This window comes from Vipera ursinii (genome assembly GCF_947247035.1).
Source record: "Vipera ursinii genome assembly, chromosome: 3".
NCBI classification, from domain to species: Eukaryota; Metazoa; Chordata; class Lepidosauria; order Squamata; family Viperidae; genus Vipera; species Vipera ursinii.
The window spans coordinates 152,461,208-152,487,101 of record NC_139516.1 but is presented as its reverse complement, the minus strand read 5'-3'; the positions used below and the strand labels follow the sequence as shown (position 1 = coordinate 152,487,101).

Genomic DNA, 25,894 nt, shown 5'->3' with positions numbered 1-25,894 from the left:
ACACAGAAACAGTCAGGCCAACAAATACCTCTTTGTGCTGTAAACCTTTTAGAATCCAAATTTCATTGTTAAATGTTTGAAAATATAGTTCCCCAAAGCCTCGGGTAAAAAACAATGAGAAAAAAAATCACATTTTTCTGACATTTCTAAATCTAAAGATTGATATACAATAGAAACTTGATTAGCTAGTACAGTTTGACAGTGGATACACTGATAAAATATAATGTGGAAATTGTGGATTGATTCGCAGTTTAATGCTTTTTAAACACTAAACTTAAATAGGAGTGATATTCTGTTGATGTCAGTGGGTCTGTTCTATTACTAAATAAGAATAAACTTTATGTAAATTATAAGTAAAAGAAAATAAGAGTACCGTATATACTTGAGTATAAGCCGAATTTTTCAGCCCACTTTTTGGGCTGAAAAACTCCACTTCGGCTTATACTCCAGTCAACAAAAAAATTTTACCGAGGACTTGCGCGCGGCCGAGGCTTCGGTGCTTCCCTCCAGAGGAAGAAGGCGCTGGATGCGGCCGGCTCTGCGGGGAAGGGGGAGCGGCGGCGGGGGCGACGGAAAAGCCGCAAAAATGGTAGGAGAGATGCTGACTGGCGGCGGCCTCGGAGGAGGCGGAGGGGGAGGAGGGAGGGAAGGGTGACCGGGCGGGGGAGGGGGGGTGAGCCAGAAGGAAAAGGGAAAGTCATCCCGCAGAGCGGTTGCGAAAAGAGGGAGGAGATAAGCCAGCCCGGTACCTGGATCCGCTTCCTGTGTCTCCTCTGCTCTGCCATGATGTCCCTGTTTTGGTCTCCTGGTGACGTGGGGCTGAGCCGGAAAAGGGGGAGGGGGAGACCGAGGGAGGGAGGAAAGAAGAGAGAGAGAGAGACGAGCTAGCGTCAGCCAGCGGTGTCACGCGGGGCAGCAAGCCATTAGGAGCCCTTGGGGAGGCAGCGCAGTCTGGCCGCTGGGCTTGTGTGTGTGTGTGTGTCCCATCTGCAAAGCTTCCGAGGAAGGAGAAGCGGGATACTGGTTGGGGGGGAGCGGCAAAAGCGGGGGGGGGAGAGAGAAACGGCTCCGCCTTTGGTTCCCCCTCCTAAAGCACAGGGGCGCTAGAGAAAGTTTGGAGTTGGGTAAGGAAGCGCAAAATTCAGGAAGAAAAGCGGGGCGGCGGGCGAACGGGAGACCTGTACAAGGGGGAAGGGGAACTCTCTGCTTTTGTGCGTGCGTGCGTGCGTGTGTGTGTGTGTCCCATCTGCAAAGCTGCCGAGGAAGGAGAAATGGGATACTGGTTGGGTGGGGGAGCGGCAAAAGCGGGGGGGGGGAAGAGAAACGGCTCCGCCTTTGGTTCCCCCTCCTAAAGCACAGGGGCGCTAGAGAAAGTTTGGAGTTGGGTAAGGAAGCGCAAAATTCAGGAAGAAAAGCGGGGCGGCGGGCGAACGGGAGACCTGTACAAGGGGGAAGGGGAACTCTCTGCTTTTGTGCGTGCGTGCGTGCGTGTGTGTGTGTGTCCCATCTGCAAAGCTGCCGAGGAAGGAGAAATGGGATACTGGTTGGGTGGGGGAGCGGCAAAAGCGGGGGGGGGGAAGAGAAACGGCTCCGCCTTTGGTTCCCCCTCCTAAAGCACAGGGGCGCTAGAGAAAGTTTGGAGTTGGGTAAGGAAGCGCAAAATTCAGGAAGAAAAGCGGGGCGGCGGGCGAACGGGAGACCTGTACAAGGGGGAAGGGGAACTCTCTGCTTTTGTGCGTGCGTGCGTGCGTGTGTGTGTGTGTCCCATCTGCAAAGCTGCCGAGGAAGGAGAAATGGGATACTGGTTGGGTGGGGGAGCGGCAAAAGCGGGGGGGGGGGAAAGAGAAACGGCTCCGCCTTTGGTTCCCCCTCCTAAAGCACAGGGGCGCTAGAGAAAGTTTGGAGTTGGGTAAGGAAGCGCAAAATTCAGGAAGAAAAGCGGGGCGGCAGGCAAACGGGAGACCTGTACAAGGGGGAAGGGGAACTCTCTGCTTTGTGTGTGTGTGTGTGTGTGTGTCCCATCTGCAAAGCTGCCGAGGAAGGAGAAATGGGATACTGGTTCGGTGGGGGAGCGGCAAAAGCGGGGGGGGGGAAAGAGAAACGGCTCCGCCTTTGGTTCCCCCTCCTAAAGCACAGGGGCGCTAGAGAAAGTTTGGAGTTGGGTAAGGAAGCGCAAAATTCAGGAAGAAAAGCGGGGCGGCAGGCAAACGGGAGACCTGTACAAGGGGGAAGGGGAACTCTCTGCTGTGTGTGTGTGTGTGTGTGTGTGTGTGTGTGTGTGGCCCATCTGCAAAGCTGCCGAGGAAGGAGAAGTGGAGGAGGCAGTGGCGGCGGAGGCGGCCGCAGCACCGGCAGCCTTCCGCTTTTGCCGCTTTTGTGTGTGCGTGTGTGTGTGTCCCATCTGCAAAGCTGCCGAGGAAGGAGACACACAAAGACACACAAAAGCGGCAAAAGCGGAAGGCTGCCGGTGCTGCGGCCGCCTCCGCCGCCGCCACTGCCTCCTCCATTTCTCCTTCCTCGGCAGCTTTGCAGATGGGCCACACACACACACGCACACACAAAAGCGGCAAAAGCGGAAGACTGCCGGTGCTGCGGCCGCCTCCGCCGCCGCCACTGCCTCCTCCACCCAACCAGTATCCCGCTTCTCCTTCCTCGGCAGCTTTGCAGATGGGCCACACACACACACACACACACACACAAAACAGAGAGTTCCCCTTCCCCCTTGTACAGGTCTCCCGTTCGCCCGCCGCCCCGCTTTTCTTCCTGAATTTTGCCCTTCCTTACCCAACTCCAAACTTTCTCTAGCGCCCCTGTGCTTTAGGAGGGGGAACCAAAGGCGGAGCCATTTCTCTCTCCCCCCCCCGCTTTTGCCGCTCCCCCCCAACCAGTATCCTGCTTCTCCTTCCTCGGAAGCTTTGCAGATGGGACACACACACACGCACACACAAAAGCGGCAAAAGCGGGGGGGGGGGGGAGAAAGAAACACCTTGTTCTCTCGTCTCAGCGGAGACTTGTTTCGGGGGATCCAGCCTCTGTCACCCCCTTCTCTCAGCTGGGCAGCTGACAGAAAGGGGCGGCAGAAGCTGCATCCCCCGAAAGAAGTCTTCGCCGAGAAAATGGGCGCTGAGATTTTCTCGGCGAAGACTCACCTTCTCCCGTTCATCACATTCTTCGGTAAAGAGATTCACTCGATCCATGGTTTCAAGGTTGGGGTAGAGAAATCCCGGTTTGTTTCAAGAAACCGGGGTGGTTTATGAGCCTATAGATTTTAGACTTTGCATCTTGTTTTGCTTCCTCGGTTCCCACGAAGCCCGAAATTCTTTTTCCCCCCCTCTGGTTTCTGCCCAACTGTCAACTCGTGGTAAAACAAACAAACAGAAAGCCCCCCCCCTCTCTCTCTCTAACGAATTGAACAGGCACCCAAGCTATCAGGTGATGGCGTTCACGCTTGGGTGTTTGCGCGGATCAGAAACGGAAGGAGAAATTCATTTCTGCTTGCAATTCACTATCTCGGGCATCCCTGAGAGAAGAGAGCTTTTAAAGAAGCAGCTGCAAAATTCGTTCATCCTCATCCTCTTCCTCATCCTCATCCTCATCCCCTCTCTCTCTCTCTCTCTCTCTCTCTCTCTGTGTGTGTGTGTGTGTGTGTGTGTGTGGTGTGTTATCTCGAACCAGATGGGATGGCAAAGTCAAATGCAAATGGGGATCTTGCAGATCTTGCCCTGCCTTTCACCCCACGGTTACCTTCTGTTCTTGATGAGGTCACGAGTGCTCAAGGACAAAATAGGGCAGGGCAGAGCCGGCAGTTAAAAATAGGATGCAGATAAAAGGAAAGGTAAGGAGGGGTTCAGGTTGAGAGGAGAGGCTGCATAGCCTTAGTGTAACTCCTGTTTGGGCTGACTGGGTTGCCTCCGATGGGCTCTGACAGTGGAACAGAATGGAATAGAAAATATGGAATGGAATGGAACAGAACGTAGAACAGAACAGAACAGAACAGAACAGAACAGAACAGAACAGAACAGAACAGAATAGAATAGAATAGAATAGAATAGAATAGAATAGAATAGAATAGAATAGAAAAGAAACATAGAAAGTGAATGGAATAGAATAGAATAGAATAGAAATATAGAAAGTGAATGGAATAGAATAGAATAGAATAGAATAGAATAGAATAGAATAGAATAGAATAGAATAGAATAGAATAGAATAGAATAGAATAGAAATATAGAAAGTGAATGGAATAGAATAGAATAGAAATATAGAAAGTGAATGGAATAGAATAGAATAGAATAGAATAGAATAGAATAGAATAGAATAGAATAGAATAGAAATATAGAAAGTGAATGGAATGGAATAGAATAGAATAGAATAGAATAGAATAGAATAGAATAGAATAGAATAGAATAGAAATATAGAAAGTGAATGGAATAGAATAGAATAGAATAGAATAGAATAGAATAGAATAGAATAGAATAGAATAGAATAGAATAGAATAGAATAGAATAGAAATATAGAAAGTGAATAGAATAGAATAGAATAGAATAGAAATATAGAAAGTGAATGGAATAGAATAGAATAGAATAGAAATATAGAAAGTGAATAGAATAGAATAGAATAGAATAGAATAGAATAGAAATATAGAAAGTGAATAGAATAGAATAGAATAGAATAGAATTATAGAAAGTGAATGGAATAGAATAGAATAGAATAGAAATATAGAAAGTGAATAGAATAGAATAGAATAGAATAGAATAGAATAGAATAGAATAGAATAGAATAGAATAGAGCTGGAAGGGACCTTGGAGGTCTTCTAGTCTAGCCCCTTGCTCAAGCAGGAGGACCTATACCAGTGGTGGTGAACCTATGGCACGCCTGCCAGAGGTGGCATTCAGAGCCCTCTCTGTTGGCACGTGCGCCACCACCGCTGCCAGCAGCAGGTCCTTGTCGGTTGGTGGACTGGAAGAAAAGGGAGGGGGAAGCATTTTACATGCGTGCATGCGCGCACGGGGCCACGAGCAGGCACATGCTGCAAAGGGGGCGGGGCTAGTGCCTGCGTGATACTCACTAGCCCAGCCCCGTTCTCACGTGGTGCGGTGCCTTGTATCTGCACCCTGCGGCGTGGCGGTTGGCATTTTTGTGCCTTGCGGTACGGTGGCCCATTTTTTGCTCCCCCTTTTTTTCGTGCCAGAGGCGGCACTCAGAGGCGCCTCCCTGTCCCCTCCCCCGAGGGCACCAGAATGCCAATGCTGCCTTGGCACTTTGTGATAAACAAGTGGGTTTTGGCTTGCGGTTTGGGCACTCGGTCTCTAAAAGTTTTGCCACCACTGACCGATACCATCTCAGACAGGTGAATGTCCAGTCTCTTCTTAAAAACCTCCAGTGATGGAGCACTCTTGATTTCTGGTGGCAAGCTGTTCCACTGGGCAGCTGAGAGAAAGGGGCGGCAGAAGCTGCATCCCCCAAAAGAAGTCTTCGCCGAGAAAATGGGCGCTGAGACGCCTCATTCTCTCGCTCAGCGGAGACTTCTTTCGCGAGATCCAGCCTCTGCCGTGCTGCACCGAGAGAACAGCAAGCCGCCCCATTCTCTCGGCAGAGCACTCCACCGCCCCATTCTCTCGGCGGCTTGCCACCCCGTTCTCTCATCTCAGCAGAGACGTCTTTCGGGGGATCCAGCCTCCAGCTGCTGCATTTCCCAGCCTCGGCTTATACTCGAGTCAATAACTTTTACCAGTTTTTTGGGGTAAAATTGGGGGTCTCGGCTTATACTCGAGTCGGCTTATACTCAAGTATATACGGTAAATGCTTTTGGCATGAGTTACTTCTCATAATCTTTAGTATTGCCTATATAATTTTATGCTCTTTAAACTTCATTATGCAAACTTAAGAATTAGTTTATCATGTACGTTAAAAAGTCTTTTGCCAATGGTGCTAAAGAATGATTTCAAAATGTCTGGGTATGGGGACATTTTATTGTTAAGGTTTTGCTGTAGTGATCAGTATTGAAAGCTGAGTTGGCACAAACTAGTCTCTTTTTCTGGATAAAAGGGAAACGGACTATGAGATAAGTTATTGATGAAATTAACTGCTGAAGTGGAGAGGAAATGGGGCTCGCCGATACATGTCATAGTGTGAGCTCTATTAAATGAATATATGTGCAGTCAACCATTCAGAGGAGCCACACTGGTCTTGAACTGCATTGATCTATAGCATAATTCTAAATGAAATTGATGGATGAGAGCAGTCATTGACAGGAAGGGTAAAGAGAACCATGAAGTGCCTTGTATCTGCAAAGTATGATGGAGAATAGACTGTTGATTAGAATATACTACAGGAGTCTAATGTTCTCATGTTGTCTTATACTTATTTACAATGTATTCAGTTTCAATAACTGACTGAAAAACGCTTGCACTGTATGTTCTAGAAGTTCATTATTTTGTACAGACTGTACTCCGTCTTTTTAAAAATAGAAATGTTTTTAAATTTGAAACAACAGTACTAGTAAAACTGTCTATAGGAATTTTTTTTCTTTATGTCTTATGCTCTACCAGAATTAACAGTGATAGAATTGTAGGAGACTTCAATAAAAAAAAATTCATAGCTTAGCTCAGTTTCTATTTTAGTGGAATCTAAAATATGTAATGTTCTTGGGGTTTTGTTTTGGTTTTGCAATTTTAAGGTTCCTGTTTTATTCGAACTGATCAGCTGGATGGAGAGACAGACTGGAAACTAAAAGTTGCTGTTAGTTGCACACAGAGATTACCAGCTTTAGGGGTAAGCATTATGGTTCAACATTTTAGTCCTTTCATTGCAGTTAAATAATTATTTGTTTTGAAATTCTTTTTTAATCAACATATATAATATCAAACACCTGAAATCAATAAATATTTCAAAACTTTAAAAGAGTAACATAGTGAGATTGAAGGGCTCTTAAGTTATAGCTTCAGAATTTCTTCAGAATATCTGTGGACTGTTCACCATTTTATTATTTTTTATAACTGTATTTGTTAGACAAATTTAAGGGCCCATTTCAAATATTTTTAAATAACTCCAGTCAATTTCTCAAAAGCTTATATCTTTCTGGAGGCATGCAGTACTTGGAACTCAAGTGAAAAGTTTATTCAAATCCAGCACAGACACATGTTAGACCCTTAAAAAAAGCCATTCATCTTTCTAGGCTTGCATTTTTCCCATGTGCTTCTTGGAGAATATTTGTTTGTTGTAGAGAGAGATGTGATTACATCCTGTCACTGCTGACAGGTATGGTAAGTGCATTCACACCTAATTCAACACCCTTGTTCAGTTTTGAATCCAAATATTAACACCAAGACCTCTTCCCATATATGACAAATTAAACCCTTAGATCTTTGGGGACATGGGGAAAGGATTGTTGCCAAATGAGCAGAGATGGACGACTACTGTGAATCTTTTCTTGATGATTTGCTCATCATGGAATGTGTTCTTCAGAGAGTCACGTGTAGGCACCAAGTAAAGAAAGTGCTTTTAATATTTTTTTCCAGATCTTTTTAATTATTACTATTTATCTCAATTTTGTAAATGGGAATGTAATATTTTTTATTTATTGTTTTAATAATATTACCTTCAAATCCTCAGTCCAGGATGATTAATACATACACTAAATCAAAACTTTAAAAATTATATCAAAATATAATTGTTATATTATAAAGACATATAAATGGTGGCATTAATACTACAATTTTAAAATTAGGCCCAAGAAATAACTGGAAACCAGTACAAACCTTTCAGAGCTAACTAGATGATTTGGGGCCAGTCATCTCTCAGCCAAGGTGCTTGTTTTATGGAAAAATGAGTACTCTCTGGGTGTTTGAATTTTGGAGAACATACAAGCTATAAATCAAGTAGTGTTACAACGTTGCACATATTTGTTAATACATAGCTATAACATCCATGGTGCAATAATTTCGTTAGGGTATTTTCATTACTGTATGCCACTTTAGTTATATTCAGAAAGTTAAATAAGACAGTGATAAAACTGGTCTTTTAGTGATACTGTGAGCTTTACTAAATTTTAATTTTTCTTAATAGATGTATTGTTTAATTTAGGTATGTAGGCAAAGGGTTGTTTTTTTTCCTTTAATGCATTTGATCTGTTTTAATGTAAACCCATTCTGAGATTTTTTTTATTAATTTGTTTTATATAAATATAATAAAGATAGGGCAATTTTAAAAAAAAATAAATTGTTTGGTACTGACATTGTTTACCAAAAAGTATTTTTCACAGGAACATAGAATATGATTCTATATACAGAATATAATAATTTGCTTTGCATAAAACAAATTCTTGTTTTATAAATAACGGCTGTTCTTGTAGTTATAAGCCACTGAACCCATACGGTGAACTGGGATACACATATTTTTAATGACCCAGGAACCACAAATTGTGCAAGATGCTACATCTGTCCATGGTGCTTTGAACTGTTAATTCAAAACAATATCCCTGACATGCTACGTGATTAATTTTGAAAGTAAAAGAAACACAGATGTTCAAAGAAAAGCACCCAAAAGTCCAATAGATATTTTCATCAGTTAGTCTAAAACTAAAGGATAGTCCTTCAGATTCCACCCTTAGTATATGTTGGTCCTGATATGGAGAGCATGGAACAGAAAATTGGGAAATCTGTCTAAAGAGAAAATGGACTCAGGAATTTCAATGGCTAATTTCCTAAAGAAAGGTTTCTCTTAAACAGAAGCTACTTGAAAATACAGCATTCTCATTTATCTTCTGTGACTATAGTTTTCTAAGTATGGATGGTCCTTGTTATCCATGGTCTCATTATCTTCCATTTCATGTGCCAGTGGTTAGAAAATACAAACCAGATCTTGGTATCTGTGTAAATTTCACACTTCTCTGGGTTCGATGCATTTAACACATATGCAAATGGTAGATGGATTTTTGTTGTGTATTTATGATTTCATTGCTCCTGGTTTTATTATCTGCAGTTTGGCTGGAAGGGACGCCCTACCCTTAATTAAATTAGGAGATTTCCACAACTTATTTGCCTCAGATGTTGGGATGTAAGAATGTAAGCCTAGAATTTGTATCATGACATCATCACATGCATACAATTTTTGTATCCACATGGCTTGCTGGATACACTGTTGTTTTGTGAAGACTCTTAGAAGGCAGGCATTATAGGAAAGTGGGAATATTGCTAGACAGAACTGCATTTCTTAGGAAGTCTTAGGATCCGAATATTGGTCAGCTTATCACTATATGTTATGACTGCTTTTTATCATCTTCACAATAACAAAAAATGCACCAAATAAATGAGTAAAGAGAATGGCAACAGCAATTTACATTCCAGAAAATCAAATTGTGGATTTTCATTAAATCCTACTACATTGAGTACTACAGATCCTGACAATCTGTAGATATCTTGGAAATAGTCACTGATATTTAATAGCTTGTCAAATATCTTCCACATTATCAACATTTGTAAGGATTTTGTGGTTAGAATATAAAAAAGAATGGATGATTCCTGTTTTACAGTAATTCTTGAATGCCACCTGCTGGGCTGCTACTAAAATGGCTGAGGAGATCCTTCAAGCTTATCCTTCTTTCCTAATTTTTGCTTATTGTATTCTTGTACATCTTTTTTCATAATACTACTACACTCAAAATTTGTCATCCGTTTTACTAATGCAGGTTGTAGAAAATGAAAACATTATGATTTAAACAAATGAATACTACCATATAACCAAATAAATCATTTCAGTTTTCAGTGGTAAAAAGCTATTTAATGAATGTTTAATGAATGAATGCCAACAAAAATGAAGATTAATAATTTAAATAAAATATACATTCAATGGTTATTTTGGCAACTCTATTCTGACCGGTAATAGAGTTCTTTTCCTTTTCATTGAGAAGTAATAACATGTCAGATTACTAAGTAGTTTTTTCAGGTTAGAAGACATTGCTTTTGGGCAGCATTTAAATCACAGTGTTGAAATTCAGCTTAATGTTTAATGTCAGTAACCAGCATATAGCTCTAGTTCATAGGATAACATTTCATTTTATTAATAAATTGATGTGGATTTAAATTAGTAAAAAAAAACTTGGTTTCTTTTACATAAATTATTTGAACAAAATAAAAAAGATTTCTGCTAAACAGATTAAAGCAGAAAAGGTGGAACCAAAGAGTATTCAACTTATAAAGACTGCAAAATATATAAAACCAACAACAATAAAAACAAACAATATATAAAATAATGTTTAAAAGAGAAAAAAAGAATTGTATTGGATTTAGCAGTAGGACTATACTGTACTGTAGTTAATATGCTGCTGGTAATTGTCATTCATTTCCAAATGTCTCTTGTATTATCATAGCTGTCAATTCTATCATCAGTGTAAGACTGCAACTTTATCTTCAGTGGTTCCTGGAATAAATAAACAGGCAAAACTTTAGAGCTTTCTTAAAGAACAGATGACACCATCAAAGATGATCAGTACAGATTTTCTTGTCTTCCCAAACCACTTAATGCGATCAGAGAATTAAAATTTCAACAAGTCATTTAATGATGCCTGAGCTGTAAGAACTGTAACACCCAGGTTAGGTTTCTTGGTTTCATAGTTATATGCGCAGTAGTGTTTTTCTACACTGTGCATATTCTTGAATAGGCTTCTTTGGTCTAAGTGATCAAGTAAATTTATTAGCAGCAATGAGGTCACTGTAATTTTCAATAAATAGTGACTTGCTGATTTATATCAAAAGATCCATAAAGCAGTAAACAATACCATTTACATTTAATTAGTTTTATTGAACCAGAAGCAATTTTATTTGTAATGAACTACATGTTATGATTAAGGATGTATTTTAATGATCTTTAAGTAAGGTGAACAAATGTTGCCCTTGACCTAATAGAGGAAGTTTTTCTACATTATTGATAACTCCAGAGTGATTTCTAAATTATTATTTTAGAAGGAAGGAAAGCAGTGTTATTATTGTACCATCTTTTAATTGTTTCAGGACCTATGGAAATACTTAGGTGTATCCTTGCAAAATATTTTGCTGAGATTGTTCATCTTAGTTATAAGCAATTAGAAAATCATGGTTAAAATTGTATATACTTGTAATATAAAGTGTTGTTAATTCCCCATACATAGAAAATCTTAGTATTTCCATACAAATATATGCATTTCTGGCTCATATAAAGGGGAAATACAAAATAATCAACACTATTTTAAAGATTTCATAGTGTAAGTATAAATGACCTTAAAATGGAAATATAAAATCAGTAGAGGGCAATAATTAATTTATTTTAAATTTAGTTGTAATTTTTCATATGCCATGAGTGCTTTTGGCACGTACCTAATTTTTATAGGTCAAAATAGCATTCTTTTTGTTCTTGAGACAATTTTGAGCACTGAATATTTATTTTTCAGATAAAAGACATGTTTAAATCGTCTTATTTGCTCCCAGATGAACAATTTTTGCAAAGTGTGGAGTCTAAAGAAAGAAAACTTTCGTGCTTGGCTCACTTCATTAATAGTATTTATTGTATTATGAGTATGTGTGTGGTATTAGTTTTCTGCCGTACTGAGACTCCTATTTTTCTGTGAACAATAAAGCACATAATAGCCTGGATTATCTAAATTGTAGGTGATAACAGATTGAGAAGAAATGAATGATGCAGATATAGGATACCGCATGTGTATTAGGTTCATATGAATTATTTCTCAAGAGGCTGATGAAAACTAACTTTGGAGAACAAGAATGCATTGAATGGAAGCTTGTGTGAAAGCTTACAATAAATGGTTGATAATTTAGCATTAGAACAGCTGATTTGTAGTGGAAGATGTTGAAATATGATTTGTGCCCTTAAAATATGAATAAAAATAGTTGGATAAGCTCGTATACATAATTAATCAGAAACTGAAATGAAAAGTGAGGTTAGAGTTACATTCTTTTAAAATTAAATGGAACACATACCAATACATTTGCTTACTTAGCTGTCATACCACTTTTAATCAGGCTCTTATGCATTGCTGTTACAAGATACTTCAGATAGGCATATATTTGCCCTGATCCAGGTATCTTTGAGCATACTATACTTGTAGCACTGTCTATATTAAATAAATGATCCATGATATAGGCAGGGAAGCTCTATATTTCTATATCCCTATTTAAAAAGGGAGAGGGACTGCAGAAGGATGCACCGTTGCAGATCCTTAGGTGAGTACTGCTCTTGTAATCCCTGATGACTCTTCAGGTGCAGTGAGGAAATTTCATGTTGAAATCTGTCCCTAGATAAAGATACCTACTTGCTGGATATACTTGCTGGCATAGAGAATAAATGCAGCTAGCCATTTACTGTGTGGGCACAGGAAAACCACTCGTCTACATCTGTGTTTACTAAATGTAAATATAAAACATAATAACAGCCTAATAAAATGCATTGTTATGCAACACAGCTTTCATAAATAATCTCATGAGTAAAGGCTTAGAAATATTAAGGCTGTAAACATAACAATATATTCTAAAGTGTTGAAAATTAAACATCCGAATTAGCTAGAAATAATTTTATAGACTTTTTCAAGGAAGCTAGACCATAAAAAACACTGTTAAGAAATTATTGAATATCATGTTCTTCATCGTGATCTCTGCAGATGACACATTTAGGGTCTCCATTTGGAAACCTTTGGAGCTTAGACTATTGGTATGAACTCCCATATACATCCCCTTCATGGATTACTGCCTTGTCGTGGCGAAGGGGCTTGCGTAATTCAATGAAGCCATGAGCTATGCCGTGCAGGGCCACCCAAGACGGACAGGTCATAGCTGAGAGTTCTGACAAAACGCTCTTGTTGCGGGTGAAGAAGGAGAGTGCAAAACTTGGGTTGAAACTTAACATTAAGAAAACCAAGATCATGGCATCTGGCCCTCTCAATTCCTGGCAAATAGATGGGGAAGAAATGGAGGTAGTGACAGATTTTGTTTTCCTGGGCTCCAAGATCACTGCAGATGGGGACTGTAGCCAAGAAATTAAAAGACGCTTGCTCCTGGGAAGGAAAGCCATGGCAAATCTAGACAGCACACTAAAAAGCAGAGACATCACCCTGTCAACAAAAGTGCGTATAGTCAAGGCTATGGTCTTCCCAGTTGCAATGTATGGCAGTGAAAGTTGGACCATAAGAAAGGCTGAGCGCCAAAGAATTGAGGCCTTTGAACTATGGTGCTGGAGAAGACTCCTGCGAGTCCCTTGGACTGCAAGGCGATCAAACCGGTCAGTCCTAGAGGAGATCAATCCTGACTGCTCTTTAGAAGGCCAGATCCTGAAGCTAAAACTCAAATACTTTGGCCACCTAATGAGAAGGAAGGACTCACTGGAGAAGAGCCTAATGTTGGGAAAGATCGAGGGCAATAGAAGAAGGGGACGACAGAGAATGAGGTGGCTGGATGGAGTCACTGAAGCAGTAGGCGTGAGCTTAAATGAACTCCAGAAGATGGTAGAAGACAGGAAGGCCTGGAGGAATGTTGTCCATAGGGTCGCGATGAGTCGGACACGACTTCGCAGCTAACAACAACAACCCATATACATTGTGCATTCTCCTATGCATACATATTTCAGATTTTCTTCAACTACCATAGCAATTTCATATTATTTCAGCTTTATAAGTTTTTGTTTTTATGCTGCCCAGAGTCACCTTGTAGAGCAGATGGGCAGAATACAAATTTAATAAATATTTTTTTAGATCCATACATGAGATTGGTCTTGTTCATTCCACATTTCTACAAGCAATCATACTGCTTTAACTTTGAACACCTCCTTATGTAAATGTCATTGTTGCAGGATCTAATTGTGGTGCCTTAGAGAGAAGTTGTAAATTCTTGTGAAGATGCCAGCCATTTATATTGTGTTTCCCCGAAAATAAGACCCAGACTTTTTTTCTTTTTTTTTGTTTGCCTCCAAAAGAGGCACCAGGTCTTATTTTTTGGGGGGAGAGGGGTGTCTTTTCTATTCATCTTTTCTAACCAGTAAATGTTAAAAGGCTGCCAGTTCTGAGTCTAAAGAAGCATCAGCCTTGAAGACTCCCATTTGTCAACCATATGTATAATGTTGTAGAGAACCACAGATATTAGTTATAGTACCAATTACATTACTCACACTATTCCTTTAAATCAGTAAAAGACAACCTCACACACACATTTGGCCAATTAGTGTGTTAAAGCCCCATTGTATTAACCATCCATAGTAACAGTTTTACCTGGTGCCCTGCATATTTATTTTGTACCGTCTTAACTTGTTTTTATGTTTTATGATGTATGGCCTCCCAGAGTCACTTGTTGAGATGGGCAGGTATTGAAATCAACTAAATGAATAAAGAAACATTATTACAAAAATGACACAATGGTACTTTCATTTCTGGCATCTGGAGTTCATTCCATCAAGGCCTACTAAATCCAAGGTTCACTGAATTACCTTTGTTCCCTCCTTCAGTGGTGATAATAATCTGATATGAGGTTATATTAGGTTGGGGGCTTGGTGTTGGAAATGTCAAAAACCTGAGATTAAGAGAAGCTGCAATTAGGAGCATACAGAATATGCATGAGGGGCAGAATTTCTAATTCACAGGCTGTATTTAGTAGGAGATGCAGATGGCACTCCTTAGCCTGGAGGTGGGCCCTCCTGTGTGTGTGTGTGTGTGTGTCTGTGTCTGTGTCTCTCTCTCTGTGTGTGTGTGTGTGTGTGTGTGTGTGTGTGTGAGAGAGAGAGAGAGAGAGAGAGAGAGAATGAGAACGAGAACAGGTAAGGTATGGCAAGAGGCAGATCATACTTGGGAAATACATGTCTTACTAGTGTTGTGTTTCAGTCCCCTGTATCCAACCCCTTCATCCAACCTGGCTTTTGACTGTTGCTGCTGAATGCCAGGTTAGCCTGCAATAAAACTGCCATCTGGTATACATTACTGAACCCTGGATGGACATTGAGGGAGGAATCTCCCTGCTCAAAGATGTGCCCACCTGAGTTTTGGGTGTGGCACCTGTTGAGACTCCAGGGCAGCAAAGAGATAGCCATTGTTATCAAAGATACTCTGGAGACAATCAGAGGACTGATTGTGTAACTCTGTTTATTAGATTGGGGTCCAAGAATCAGTTGGGACTGCTGCTATTATACCAACCTTCCTACTGTGCAGCAATCCCCTTTGCCCCTCAGGTCCTGGACTGTATAACTAGACTGGTAGTATTCATCTTGTGGAGCCCATTATGTGGGACCTTTCCTTGCCAATACTGTTATGTGGCATATGTTCTACCTGAGATTAAATTGTCCCCAGCCCTGCTAGTTTTTTAGAAGAGTCTTAAAATGTAGATGTTTTGCTGGGCATGGGAGTTGAAACTTTAGAGCACATTATGTGGTTATTACTTTCTAGATTTATTCATTCAAGCATTCATTCATTCATTCAAGATTTATAAGATAGATAATTAAGAAAACTCAGACTACTCAGCCCAACTCATACTAACTCTGGATAGTGTACGATAACTTCCATTCTCCAATTTCTGCTTTATTGTTTCTATACAAGCATGATAAACTAGATGTGAGGGATAGAGAAATTGAGGCTTTATTGATTTATCATTAACATACATAGATATTTTTAAAATTCTGTATTCTAGGACCTGTTTTCAATCAATGCGTATGTTTATGCACAAAAGCCTCAAATGGATATTCATAGCTTTGAAGGTACCTTTACACGGGTAAGTAGTTACTGTAAGTACTCACTCTTGCTGTATTCATTTGTCTTAAATAATGATTGCAGGAAGAAAATGCTTTTAAAGTTAATTATGTCTCTGAATAGTCATAATGTGAGCATTATGAGTTGTGATGGGGGTTTCCCGATACTCCCATGTAACACCTCTACTCCGCGAGCTGCATTGGCTTCCGGTTGCCCTCCGGGTGAGATTCAAGGTGCTGATAATGACCTATAAAGCCCTAAATGGCTTGGGTCCGGGATATCTGAGGGAACACCTGCTGCCAGCATCAAGTTCCCTTTGTCCAGTGCGCTCCCACAGGGAGGGTCTTCTCAGGGTGCCGGCGGTAAAAGATTGCCGGCGGGTAACGCCCAAGGGGAGGGCCTTCTCAGTGGGTGCACCTGCCCTCTGGAACCAGCTGCCCGTGGAGCTGAGGACTGCCCCCGACCTCCGTTCATTCCGCCGGGACCTGAAGACCTGGCTCTTCGAGCTCTCTGGCCCAGGCTGAGAATTTTAATTTTAATTTTAATTGGGGTTTTTACTCTTTCAGGGACTGTTATAATCTTTTAAATTGTTTTTTAATTTTTGTATTTCTTGTTTTAATTCCCTGTAAACCGCCCTGAGTCCTTCGGGAAAGGGCAGTATACAAATCCAATTAAATAAATAAATTTAGTGTAGTTTGTTTATTTATTTATTTATTTATTTTATTGGATTTGTATACTGCCCTTTCCCGAAGGACTCAGGGCGGTTTACAGGGTATTTAAAACAAGGAATACAAAAGTTAAAAAACAATTTAAAAAGATTAAATCAATCCCTGAACAAAAGTAAAAACCCCAATTAAAATTAAAACTTTCAGCCTGGGCCAGAGAGCTCGAAGAGCCAGGTCTTCAGGTCCCGGCAAAATGAACGAAGGTCGGGGGCAGTCCTAAGCTCCACGGGCAGCTGGTTCCAGAGGGCAGGCGCACCCACAGAGAAGTCCCTCCCCCTGGGTGTTACCTGCCAGCAATCTTTTACCGCCGGCACCCTGAGAAGACTCTCCCTGTGGGAGTGTACTGGACGAAGGGAACTTGATGCTGGCAGCAGGTGTTCCCTCAGATATCCCGGACCCAAGCCATTTAGGGCTTTATAGGTCATCACCAGCACCTTGAATCTCACCTGGAGGGCAACCGGAAGCCAATGCAGCTCGCGGAGTAGAGGTGTTACATGGGAGTATCAGGAAATCCCATCACAACTCGCGCAGTCGCATTCTGCACCAGCTGAAGCCTCCGAGTGGTCCTCAAGGGCAGCCTCATGTAGAGAGCATTTCAGTAGTCTAAATGGGAGGTCACGAGCGCATGAGTGACTGTGCATAGGGCATCTCGGTCCAGATAGGGTCGCAACTGGCTCACCAGGCGAACCTGGGCAAAAGCCCCCCTGGTCACGGCTCCTATATGATCTTCAAAATTGAGCCGCGAATCCAGGAGGACGCCCAAGTTGCGAGCCCTATCAACGGGGGATAACACCTCACCCCCCATCTTTAAAGGTGGAATAGTCTGGTTAACCCGAGATGCCGATATGCACAGCCACTCAATCTTGGCAGGATTGAGACGAATCCAGACCTGGACCGCCTCCAGGCAACGGGACATCATGGCGAGGGCATCGCTGGGTTGGTTCGGGGTGGAGAGAAAAAGTTGGGTATCATCAGCATATCCTCTCCCACAAGCGCCCGCCCGCTAGTCCAGACGATGTTACAGCGGCGAGCAAAAGGCATTCCCGGCAGTAGTTTAATAAAGCAGGCATCCCCCAACAAGTCCACCGCGGCGGGGCAAAAACCGAGGCTGATGTCTGGGCCAAAAAGCCACCGCCGCCATCCGGAAGGAAAGGGAGGGCTCCGCGCCGCTGAAAACTGCGCCTGCCAGCTGACAACAGTCCCAGCTCCCGATCAAGTTTCCAGCCGGTGAAATCGTCGCCGCCGCCCCTCCGTACAAGTGGAGGGTATCCACGGTGAGAAGACAGAAGAAGGATGCCTGCAGCAGTACAGCATTGCTATCCACTTTGATACTACGCCATTATACTTGATCTTCTTATGCATGGGAAACACTTCAAAAATTATGGCAATTTTAGAGATGAGAGCTATGTAGGATATGGGCTAGAAATAAATATTGAAGTGGCATTTGTTTCTTCTATAGACTCATCCATATTTTGATGATGGTTCACAACAAAATAAAAGCTATTCAAGGAGAATAGGATTTGCAAATGTATTCCAGATAAGAACCTACAGGTTTTTTTTATAAAAGCTACACAATTCAGATCACAATCAAGTTTCAAGCAATGCCTATTGATTGCAGCATACATCGTACTACAACTGGAAAATGCATTGATGTTTTTCAAATACGTAAAAGAATATTAAAAGAAAACTTGTTATTTATCATAATTAGTTAAGATCAGGGAAAAGCAGATGCTTCCCTTTAGTAAGAGGCTATTTACCCAGCAGGCTTCTTTGTATCCATTGCTAGTTTAGTAAAGGCATGCTCATGTAAATGGCTAAATGCAGTTTCTGATTCACATGCTGTGGCTACACATGCAGATATTCTTTTTAAATGCACTGTTTATGCTTATTAGCATTTCAGGAGAAGGAAGAGTAGGCATAGTTTAATCTTTTCACTTGTCCACACCACAGCCCTGCCAAATAAATCATTAGCTTCTGCAGACTCTTTTTCTTAGCACTCTTCTAGTCCAATGCAGATTCCAGAAATGAGTTAGGTGAAAAAATTGTAATGGAAAAAAATAGTTGAGCTTCAGCTACTAATTCCCTTAATTTTGTAACAAACTATTTTTCTCTGGAATAGAGCAGATCCCATGAATGCTTACAGATTTTTTTCTACTGTCATTTGAATTTTTACCTTAATTTTAAATAAAAATTACATATTGTTGATAAGGAGATGTTGGAGGAGAAGGACAAAATTAAAGCAAGTTTCTTCCTTCTTAGCTACCAGGCAACAGTTTTATAGATAAAAGTTGCTATTGGGTAGCAAGCTCAGTTTACTGTTTGTTTTTTTCCTTTTTCCAGTGTGTTAACAATATACGTAAATCCTGGATCATTATTTTATTTTCATGGCTGATACTTTCTAATTAGGTTGGACTATACTGTACTATTATGAGTGTAAATTTTCCTTATTAAGTGATATTTAGTTCAAAGCTCAAAAGTTCATAATTCCTCAGGATTTCAGAGGTTCATTCTCTTTATGTGGGAGAATTCATTCCCATTGCCCCAGGTGTTTATTGCAAACTACTGTAAACCTATAATTTCACTGAAAAATACATTCAATTTACAAAATAGCATCTCAGTGCCAGTTCCCAAATACATTTTTTTTACAAACAGTGGATATGATTTGCAGATAATGTGTCTTTAATGCTTGTATACTTGCATAGAAGTCTGTTATTTTATAGCAGAGTCTGGAAACTTCAGGAACTTCAGTTACCAGATACTCTAATGACAATGAATGTTCCAGACTGTGAGGGAGGCCAGTGTTAAAGATGTGTCTATTAGCATGCTTTACAGAAGTCAGATTTGGGAATAGGGGAACTAATAGATACCTCATATGCACATATTGAAAATATTCCTGATATAATTTTTAATTTTATTTTTTGTATCTTGTTTTTTATTATGTATTGCCCTGTTCACCGCCCTGAGTCCTTCGGGAGAAGGGCGGTATATAAATTAAATTAATAAATAAATAAAATAAATAAATAATTGGCTGGGAATATCCCATAAGTAAGAGTTTTTATAAAATATTTTACAAAACACAATACAAGACATTTCTTAGATTCTTATCAATACTTGCTTTGTATGCATGTATGTATTAACTGCCCTACGCCCTATGTGGAGTCAGGGAGACATACAAAAGTAGTGTAAAAGCAGCAAAAAAAACTTTAAATCAAACAGACAGCCCAGACTAAAATAATCTAATAGACAACAAAATCAGCAAAACAAAACAGGCCCTTGAGCAAATAATCAACATTAACCCCAAATAGCCACAGCCACTAAGTCTTGTTAGAATTGAGCCAAAATCTGTTCTACACCATGCTCCAGACACTGAGTCAGTACATTGGGGTTATTGAGTTTTACTGATTTTTGGATTTTGTTTCTTTATTATATTATTTGGTGGTTTTTAATTAGTTGAAGCACTCAGAGTCACAAATGTAAGATAAGCAGCTATACCAATTTGATACAATACAATACATTTTTCTGAAATTATTGTTTCTCTTTTATTATAAGTCTGGATAACATACAGGCATTTTTTCTGTTCTGAGTCATTATTCTGAAGTTTATATTTTTATACATATTTGTAAATAAATCTATACTTATGAAATACAATTTTAGAATCCTTTTTTCTTTTTTTACAGGAAGACAGTGATCCAACTGTTCATGAGAGCTTAAGCATAGAAAATACACTATGGGCAAGCACTGTTGTTGCATCAGGTAAAAAAATATATGCGTAGTTTGGAAATATGTGAAAAAAGCAGTATTTCAGTTTTCACATTTTTATTCACCTTTTTTAACTCTAGCTTTTTTTAAAGTACTCAGGTTCTTTCTTGCTTAATACTTGTCCATATTCCCAAATGCTAATTTTATGCTTTTAAAAAGTATTATTAGGTTAAACATTTCCCATGTTCTTTAACCAGCATGATGAAGTAAATAGCTATATACAGTCAGGAAAAGTTTTCTTTTGATTCATCAAAAAGTCCTTACATTGTTTCATTAGCTTTACATAATGATAGATTAGAAATGATGGTAGATAATTTTGATATGAATAATCTGAAAGCATTTTAAGTCTGAATAAGAATGAAATGAAATTCTTATACTTGGATGTTTTCTGGCCTTTGTGCTTCACAAGGAGAGTTGCAAATTCCCATTCAACAAAATGTCAGGAACATGTCAAATTATGCAGTTGCATTATGTAGAATCATTATTACTAAAATGTACTCATGGGACTGCTTTAAAGACAACTTTAATAAGCTGTAAGAAAAACCTTGAGGAAGAGGAGGAAGAGCTGCAGCCAAAGCATCAGTCAGATAAGAGAAATGTCATCTCAAAGCAAGGACAAGAGTTTGAGAAAGTCTCTCAGACTGGAGGCTTCCTAGTTCTCTTTCAGATCAAGGCAGAGATGGTAAAAGCACATACAAATTTACAAGATTCTGTTAGTGCAACCCAATAATAAAAAGTAGTTTTAATATTCATGACTTTGGTGTTAAAGTCTGGTGCACCAAAGGAAGAATGCTGGCATGAAAGATACTTCTATTTTAGATATCCAATGAATGAAAATGCACAGACCAGCCAGTTTTTGTGTCATAAAACTTGAAGGGAAACTTTTAGATTAGTTACTGACACAGGCTTGTGTTATTTTTTTTCCTTTTGAAATGTTCAGTTATTACACATACGATTAACATTCACATATAACTCTTTCTTATATTTGTTCCAGGAACAGTAATTGGTGTTGTTATTTACACTGGAAAAGAGACTCGAAGTGTAATGAACACATCAAATCCAAAGAATAAGGTAAGCTGGTTTCAGATTTAATAGAAAGAAGGCAAACATATCTACTATTTTATCTAACGTTTCCTATTAAAAACATATTTAAACTCTAAATAAAATATTAAGTTCCTTTTATTGTTACCTATTTTACGTCAGTGCATTAATCTGAATTTGAAGGAGAAAAAGTGATTGGATTATCTGTGGGCAGTCAAATACCACCAGCAATAGCCATCTAAAGAAGTAAAACTCTTCTTTAAATTCCTTTTTGGGTTCACGCAGCAACAAGGAAATAATTTAAGAGATGCCAATGGATGCTATGTGCATGCACATGCATGCTCCATCTTTCTTTTTGCCACATTTTCTTAGTATATGTTATCTATACTGATAATTTATATTTTGTTTGTTTTTTAACATTGATATTCTGCCACTGCTGGAAGAAGTATATTGGGAATCTCTTCCAATTTATGATCTTAATAGCAGAGGGATTAGAACAGATAACTGTGTTGGTGGATTTTATTTTTCATAAAGAACAGCATGCATGGTTTTATTTTATAGGTAAGGATCACATTTGTAAGCTGGGAAATACATAGTTTCCTAAACAAGAACATACATTTTAAAAATATCTTTGTTGCTCTTTGTTATTTTTAGCCATGAATAAAACTGGCTTTTAAAAATCTAAGATGCTTTTCTAAGCATATTCAGAGAATAGTTGATGATGAGATTTACTCCTGTGTTGTTCAAACTGGGTTATGATTTCATGATTGTCCTGTTCTGCTGTAGATCCAGTAGAATTATTGAAAACAAGCTTTGTGCCTATTAACTTCCTCTGTAGCCTGAAATAATATGGCAGGGAAAAAAGAGAGAGATTGCGATTGCGAACAATAGAAAGAGCATTAAAAGGTGCTAAGGATTTAAGCCATAAAAATATTGTGGAAGATATAGAAAACAAATGATTAGGGCTCTACTTTTTGTTGCTTTTTTATTTGAAGGTTCTTGTTATAGGGATTGAGACAGTGACAACATATCTTAAATAGACTTGCTATTCTTCTTTACTTCATAGGATTTTTGTCACATAGATCAGAGCTCTTTTAAAAAAAACACTGTTGTATTGGTAACCCCCTTTCTCATGCCTTTCAAATGCCACTGAGTTGGTATTTGAAGGGGTATGTGCACATATAGGTGTTCCATATCCTTCCATCCTTCCGCCATCAGAACTGATGAAGCTTCTTGGATGAGAAATGAAATGTTTTCTTCTTCCTCAAGGAAAAACAGTCTAGTTGCCTTCTGAAGAAAACAGCACCTTTGAGACATGGGCGTTCATGTGTGAATATATTTACATATACATATACATACACAAACATACAAATTTACATATGGGCATGCACACATACACACATATGTTCCATCAAATTGTTTTTTACTACAAGCGACTATAGATTTTCTCCGTGATGATCTATCCTTAACCTGTCTTTTAGCACAGAACTGGCTCTCTCTGTGTCAGCTGGGATTGAGATTGAAATAAAGGCTTCAGGCTGCTACTAAACCAGAACCTTTCAGTAGCAGTTATTGCCAAAAGCAAAAGTAAGCTATTGAAATGGTTGGGAATTAGTCTTCTGTAGTTCATCACTATGACAGTTATGCCACTGATGCTTTGCAAAGATCTTTAGTTTGTGTTTAGATAAAACCGAACTATCTTCTAGAGATTTGGAGTGAAGTATTATTAGTGTCCTGATGTTACTGAGTTGAGAAAATTACATCACAGCCAGGTGGGAGGAGCAGATCTGCCTCTTCTCAGTAAAAAGAAAGATAACATTTCATAAACTGAAGGCCAATCCACAGGAAAGCTTTGAAATGTTATGTCCAACATAATCTGTATGACACTGCCTTTCCATATTAAAACAAAAACAAGCCAGCATTCTGGGATTTGATTAGCAAGCACAGTTGGGATCGACAACTCTGTCAAATCGTGATTGTGCTTATGTTTTTCAGTTTTTCTTTTCTCGTCTTTAGAAACCTGCAAAAGTCATGAACGTGAGGATTTGTCCTACAGTTACTTTTTCATCATTGTAACTGAACAGTTGCTAAACAAGGCTGTCATTAAACAAGGACTGCTTGTAGTTAGGTGATAGATAATGTACTGTATAAAATATATACCACCTGTTATATTTAATATATTAACATTGCACACAACAATAAAACGTCAATATAAAATGTTCTTTTAAATATGCTATATACTAGCAATGTGTAAAGTATTTTAAGGAGCCACTCTGTTGCAAAGAAAAAACAGAAAATAATATTACCACTTAGGTAACATCATGAGTTGGTGAATGGAGTTTGTTCTCATTTTATAATCTAGTGCAGGGGTGTCAAACTGGAATGTCACGTGATGTGTTGCAAAGTATCATGACTTTTTTGCCATTGCCGGCAATGGGGTGCGCGCAGTTTTGCTATGATGCATCCAGCCCGCGGGCCAGCAGTTTGACCCCCCTGCTGTAGTAGCTTGCTGTGTTGGTGAGAGTCATCCTGGTGGTAAATAGTAAACAGTAACTGTTTAATCTTGGTGCTAATTTGCTCATCTGGTTATTGATTGCTAGTGAGGTGATTCTGGGCTTTTTCTTCCCTTGTTGGCTTGTTGAAACCAGCTAAGCCTAGAGAACACCAAGGACTCCTCATTTCAATTCTGAGCTATAAATTTTCTCCTCTATACAGCCATTTGGTAGTGAAAAGCATGGTTAAGATAATCAAGAATAAAAATATAATCAAAACTTTTCAATAACTTAAACTGGAGAAAAGTCTTGATATCTGTTCCAAAAATAGAGAGAATAGAATTCCAAATGGGATGTTTTTTCACAACTTAAGAACAGTAAATACTCTTTCCTATGTCCATCAAGCACAATTCAGTGAATGATGATATTTTCAGAATGGCATCTTCTTCCTTTCTTAATGTCTAAGCAGTTTCTATGTATTAAGTAACTCTCAGCTTTGTATGGCTTTAAATGAAAAACCCAAACACTTAGATTGAACTTTGGAAAGAATTAGCAACCAATATAATTTCATGCCCTGATCATCTCCCATCTGAACTATATTGCAATGGGCTCTACATGGGCCTATTCCTGAAAAGCACCCGTAAGCTTCAGCTGATACAGAATGCACTGCACAAGCAATCTTGGGTGGCCCAAGGATGGCACAGGTCACACCTCTCCTACATGAGCTGTACTGGGTGCCAGTTTGTTTCCAGATTCACTTCAAGGTATGGTTATCACCTTTACACCCCCGCATGGCATGAGGCCAGATTACCTGCAGAGATGTCATTGCTCCCCCATTACACCAACCTGTCCCACTCTGTCAGGCAAAGAAGGTATGCTGCAGACTTGCTAAAGGATTTTGACTGGTGGGTCTAGGAAGAAAGCCTTCTCTGCTGTTGTTCCCACCCTTTGGAACATTCTCTCCAAAGGTGAGGCAGGCTCCCACTTTCCTGGCCTTTAGGAAATGCTTGAAGAACTGACTCTGCTGATTTGCTTATGGCCCACAGAGGAGCACATAGCCACGGAACTGGTTAGCATCCTGAAGCCCCTTCTCTGCCTTTTGAATTTTCATTTTAATTCTTCTTGTTTTTAACTGTTTTTATTATGGTATTTATATGTAGCTTTTACGTTTTTATGTCTATTTGTATACCACCCAGAGTCACTCTGTGAGGAGATGGGTGCTTTCTAAACATGAAATACAAACAAACAAATAGGTCTTTCAATAGAGGTATGACCACTGTTTTCTGCATAGATTAGCAGGCTATTTGCCATACATTATTTTAAAATGAGTTCTAGATGCCTAGAAGGATAGTCTTTTATAGAGATGATTACAAAATATAAAATTTTCTTGGGAGAGCATTGGTAATATTTGTCAGTTCAACCAGTTCAGGAATAACACAGCTGTTATTTGTTCCTTGCCCTGGAATCTACCACCCGGGAATCCAGGAACAATACAGAAACAAAAAAGTGTGTCAGAAAGTAAAATTATTTTTTCTGGGAGTACATATGTGGATTAAATAATAGTCCCAGATCTTCTGATGAACAACATTGTCTCTATAGTTCCCACAAAGACAATGTAGTTCAATCCATTCCAACAGCTGAGTGTTGCACATTATCCCAGACTGTAGTCCTTGAATTCTTTTTTTTATTGAAAAGTTTTACAGTACATTTTTAAATACAAAACCCCTCCCAACCCCCTCCCCTCTCCCCAAACCTCCCCAACTCCCCCCTCCCCGACTTCCCAGAGCTAAATACCGGGTATAAAAATACAAACAAACATAATCTACAATATGCAAACAACAATAAAATATTAAATTCTATCGCACTTTAACTCTTAATAAAGTCCTTGAATTCTTTTGAACCTTGGTTAGAGAGGTAGCTATGCAGAAGGAGGGACAATACAGAATTAACACCTTTAGAGTTTTATCCTTACAGCATTGAGGTTTAGATATTAATTTAAATATATGGCTCAGCCAGAGAATACTTGAATAAACTTGAGATAGAACTTAGGATATTTTTTAGTTCTGTGGAATTTCTGATTCCTAAATATGAGCGTGTAATGTTCTCTCCTATAGTCAGAATACTATTATTATTTAATTCTTGATAAAGAACATCTCAACCTCTTTGGG

The 25,894-nt window shown here is 39.5% G+C and overlaps 1 protein-coding gene across 3 annotated transcripts in view; it reads left to right on the top strand.

Annotated features, from left to right (window-relative positions):
- ATP9B (ATPase phospholipid transporting 9B (putative)) overlaps nt 1–25,894 on the top strand; it is a 151,850-nt gene that overhangs the window by 51,336 nt on the left and 74,620 nt on the right. For all 3 annotated transcript variants that reach the window (XM_083359959.1, XM_083359961.1, XM_083359960.1), the window contains exons 8-11: nt 6,677–6,771; nt 15,651–15,731; nt 20,112–20,187; nt 21,188–21,264. In XM_083359959.1, coding sequence (XP_083216085.1) covers nt 6,677–6,771; nt 15,651–15,731; nt 20,112–20,187; nt 21,188–21,264 — 329 coding nt within the window. The remainder of the gene's footprint in view (nt 1–6,676; nt 6,772–15,650; nt 15,732–20,111; nt 20,188–21,187; nt 21,265–25,894) is intronic.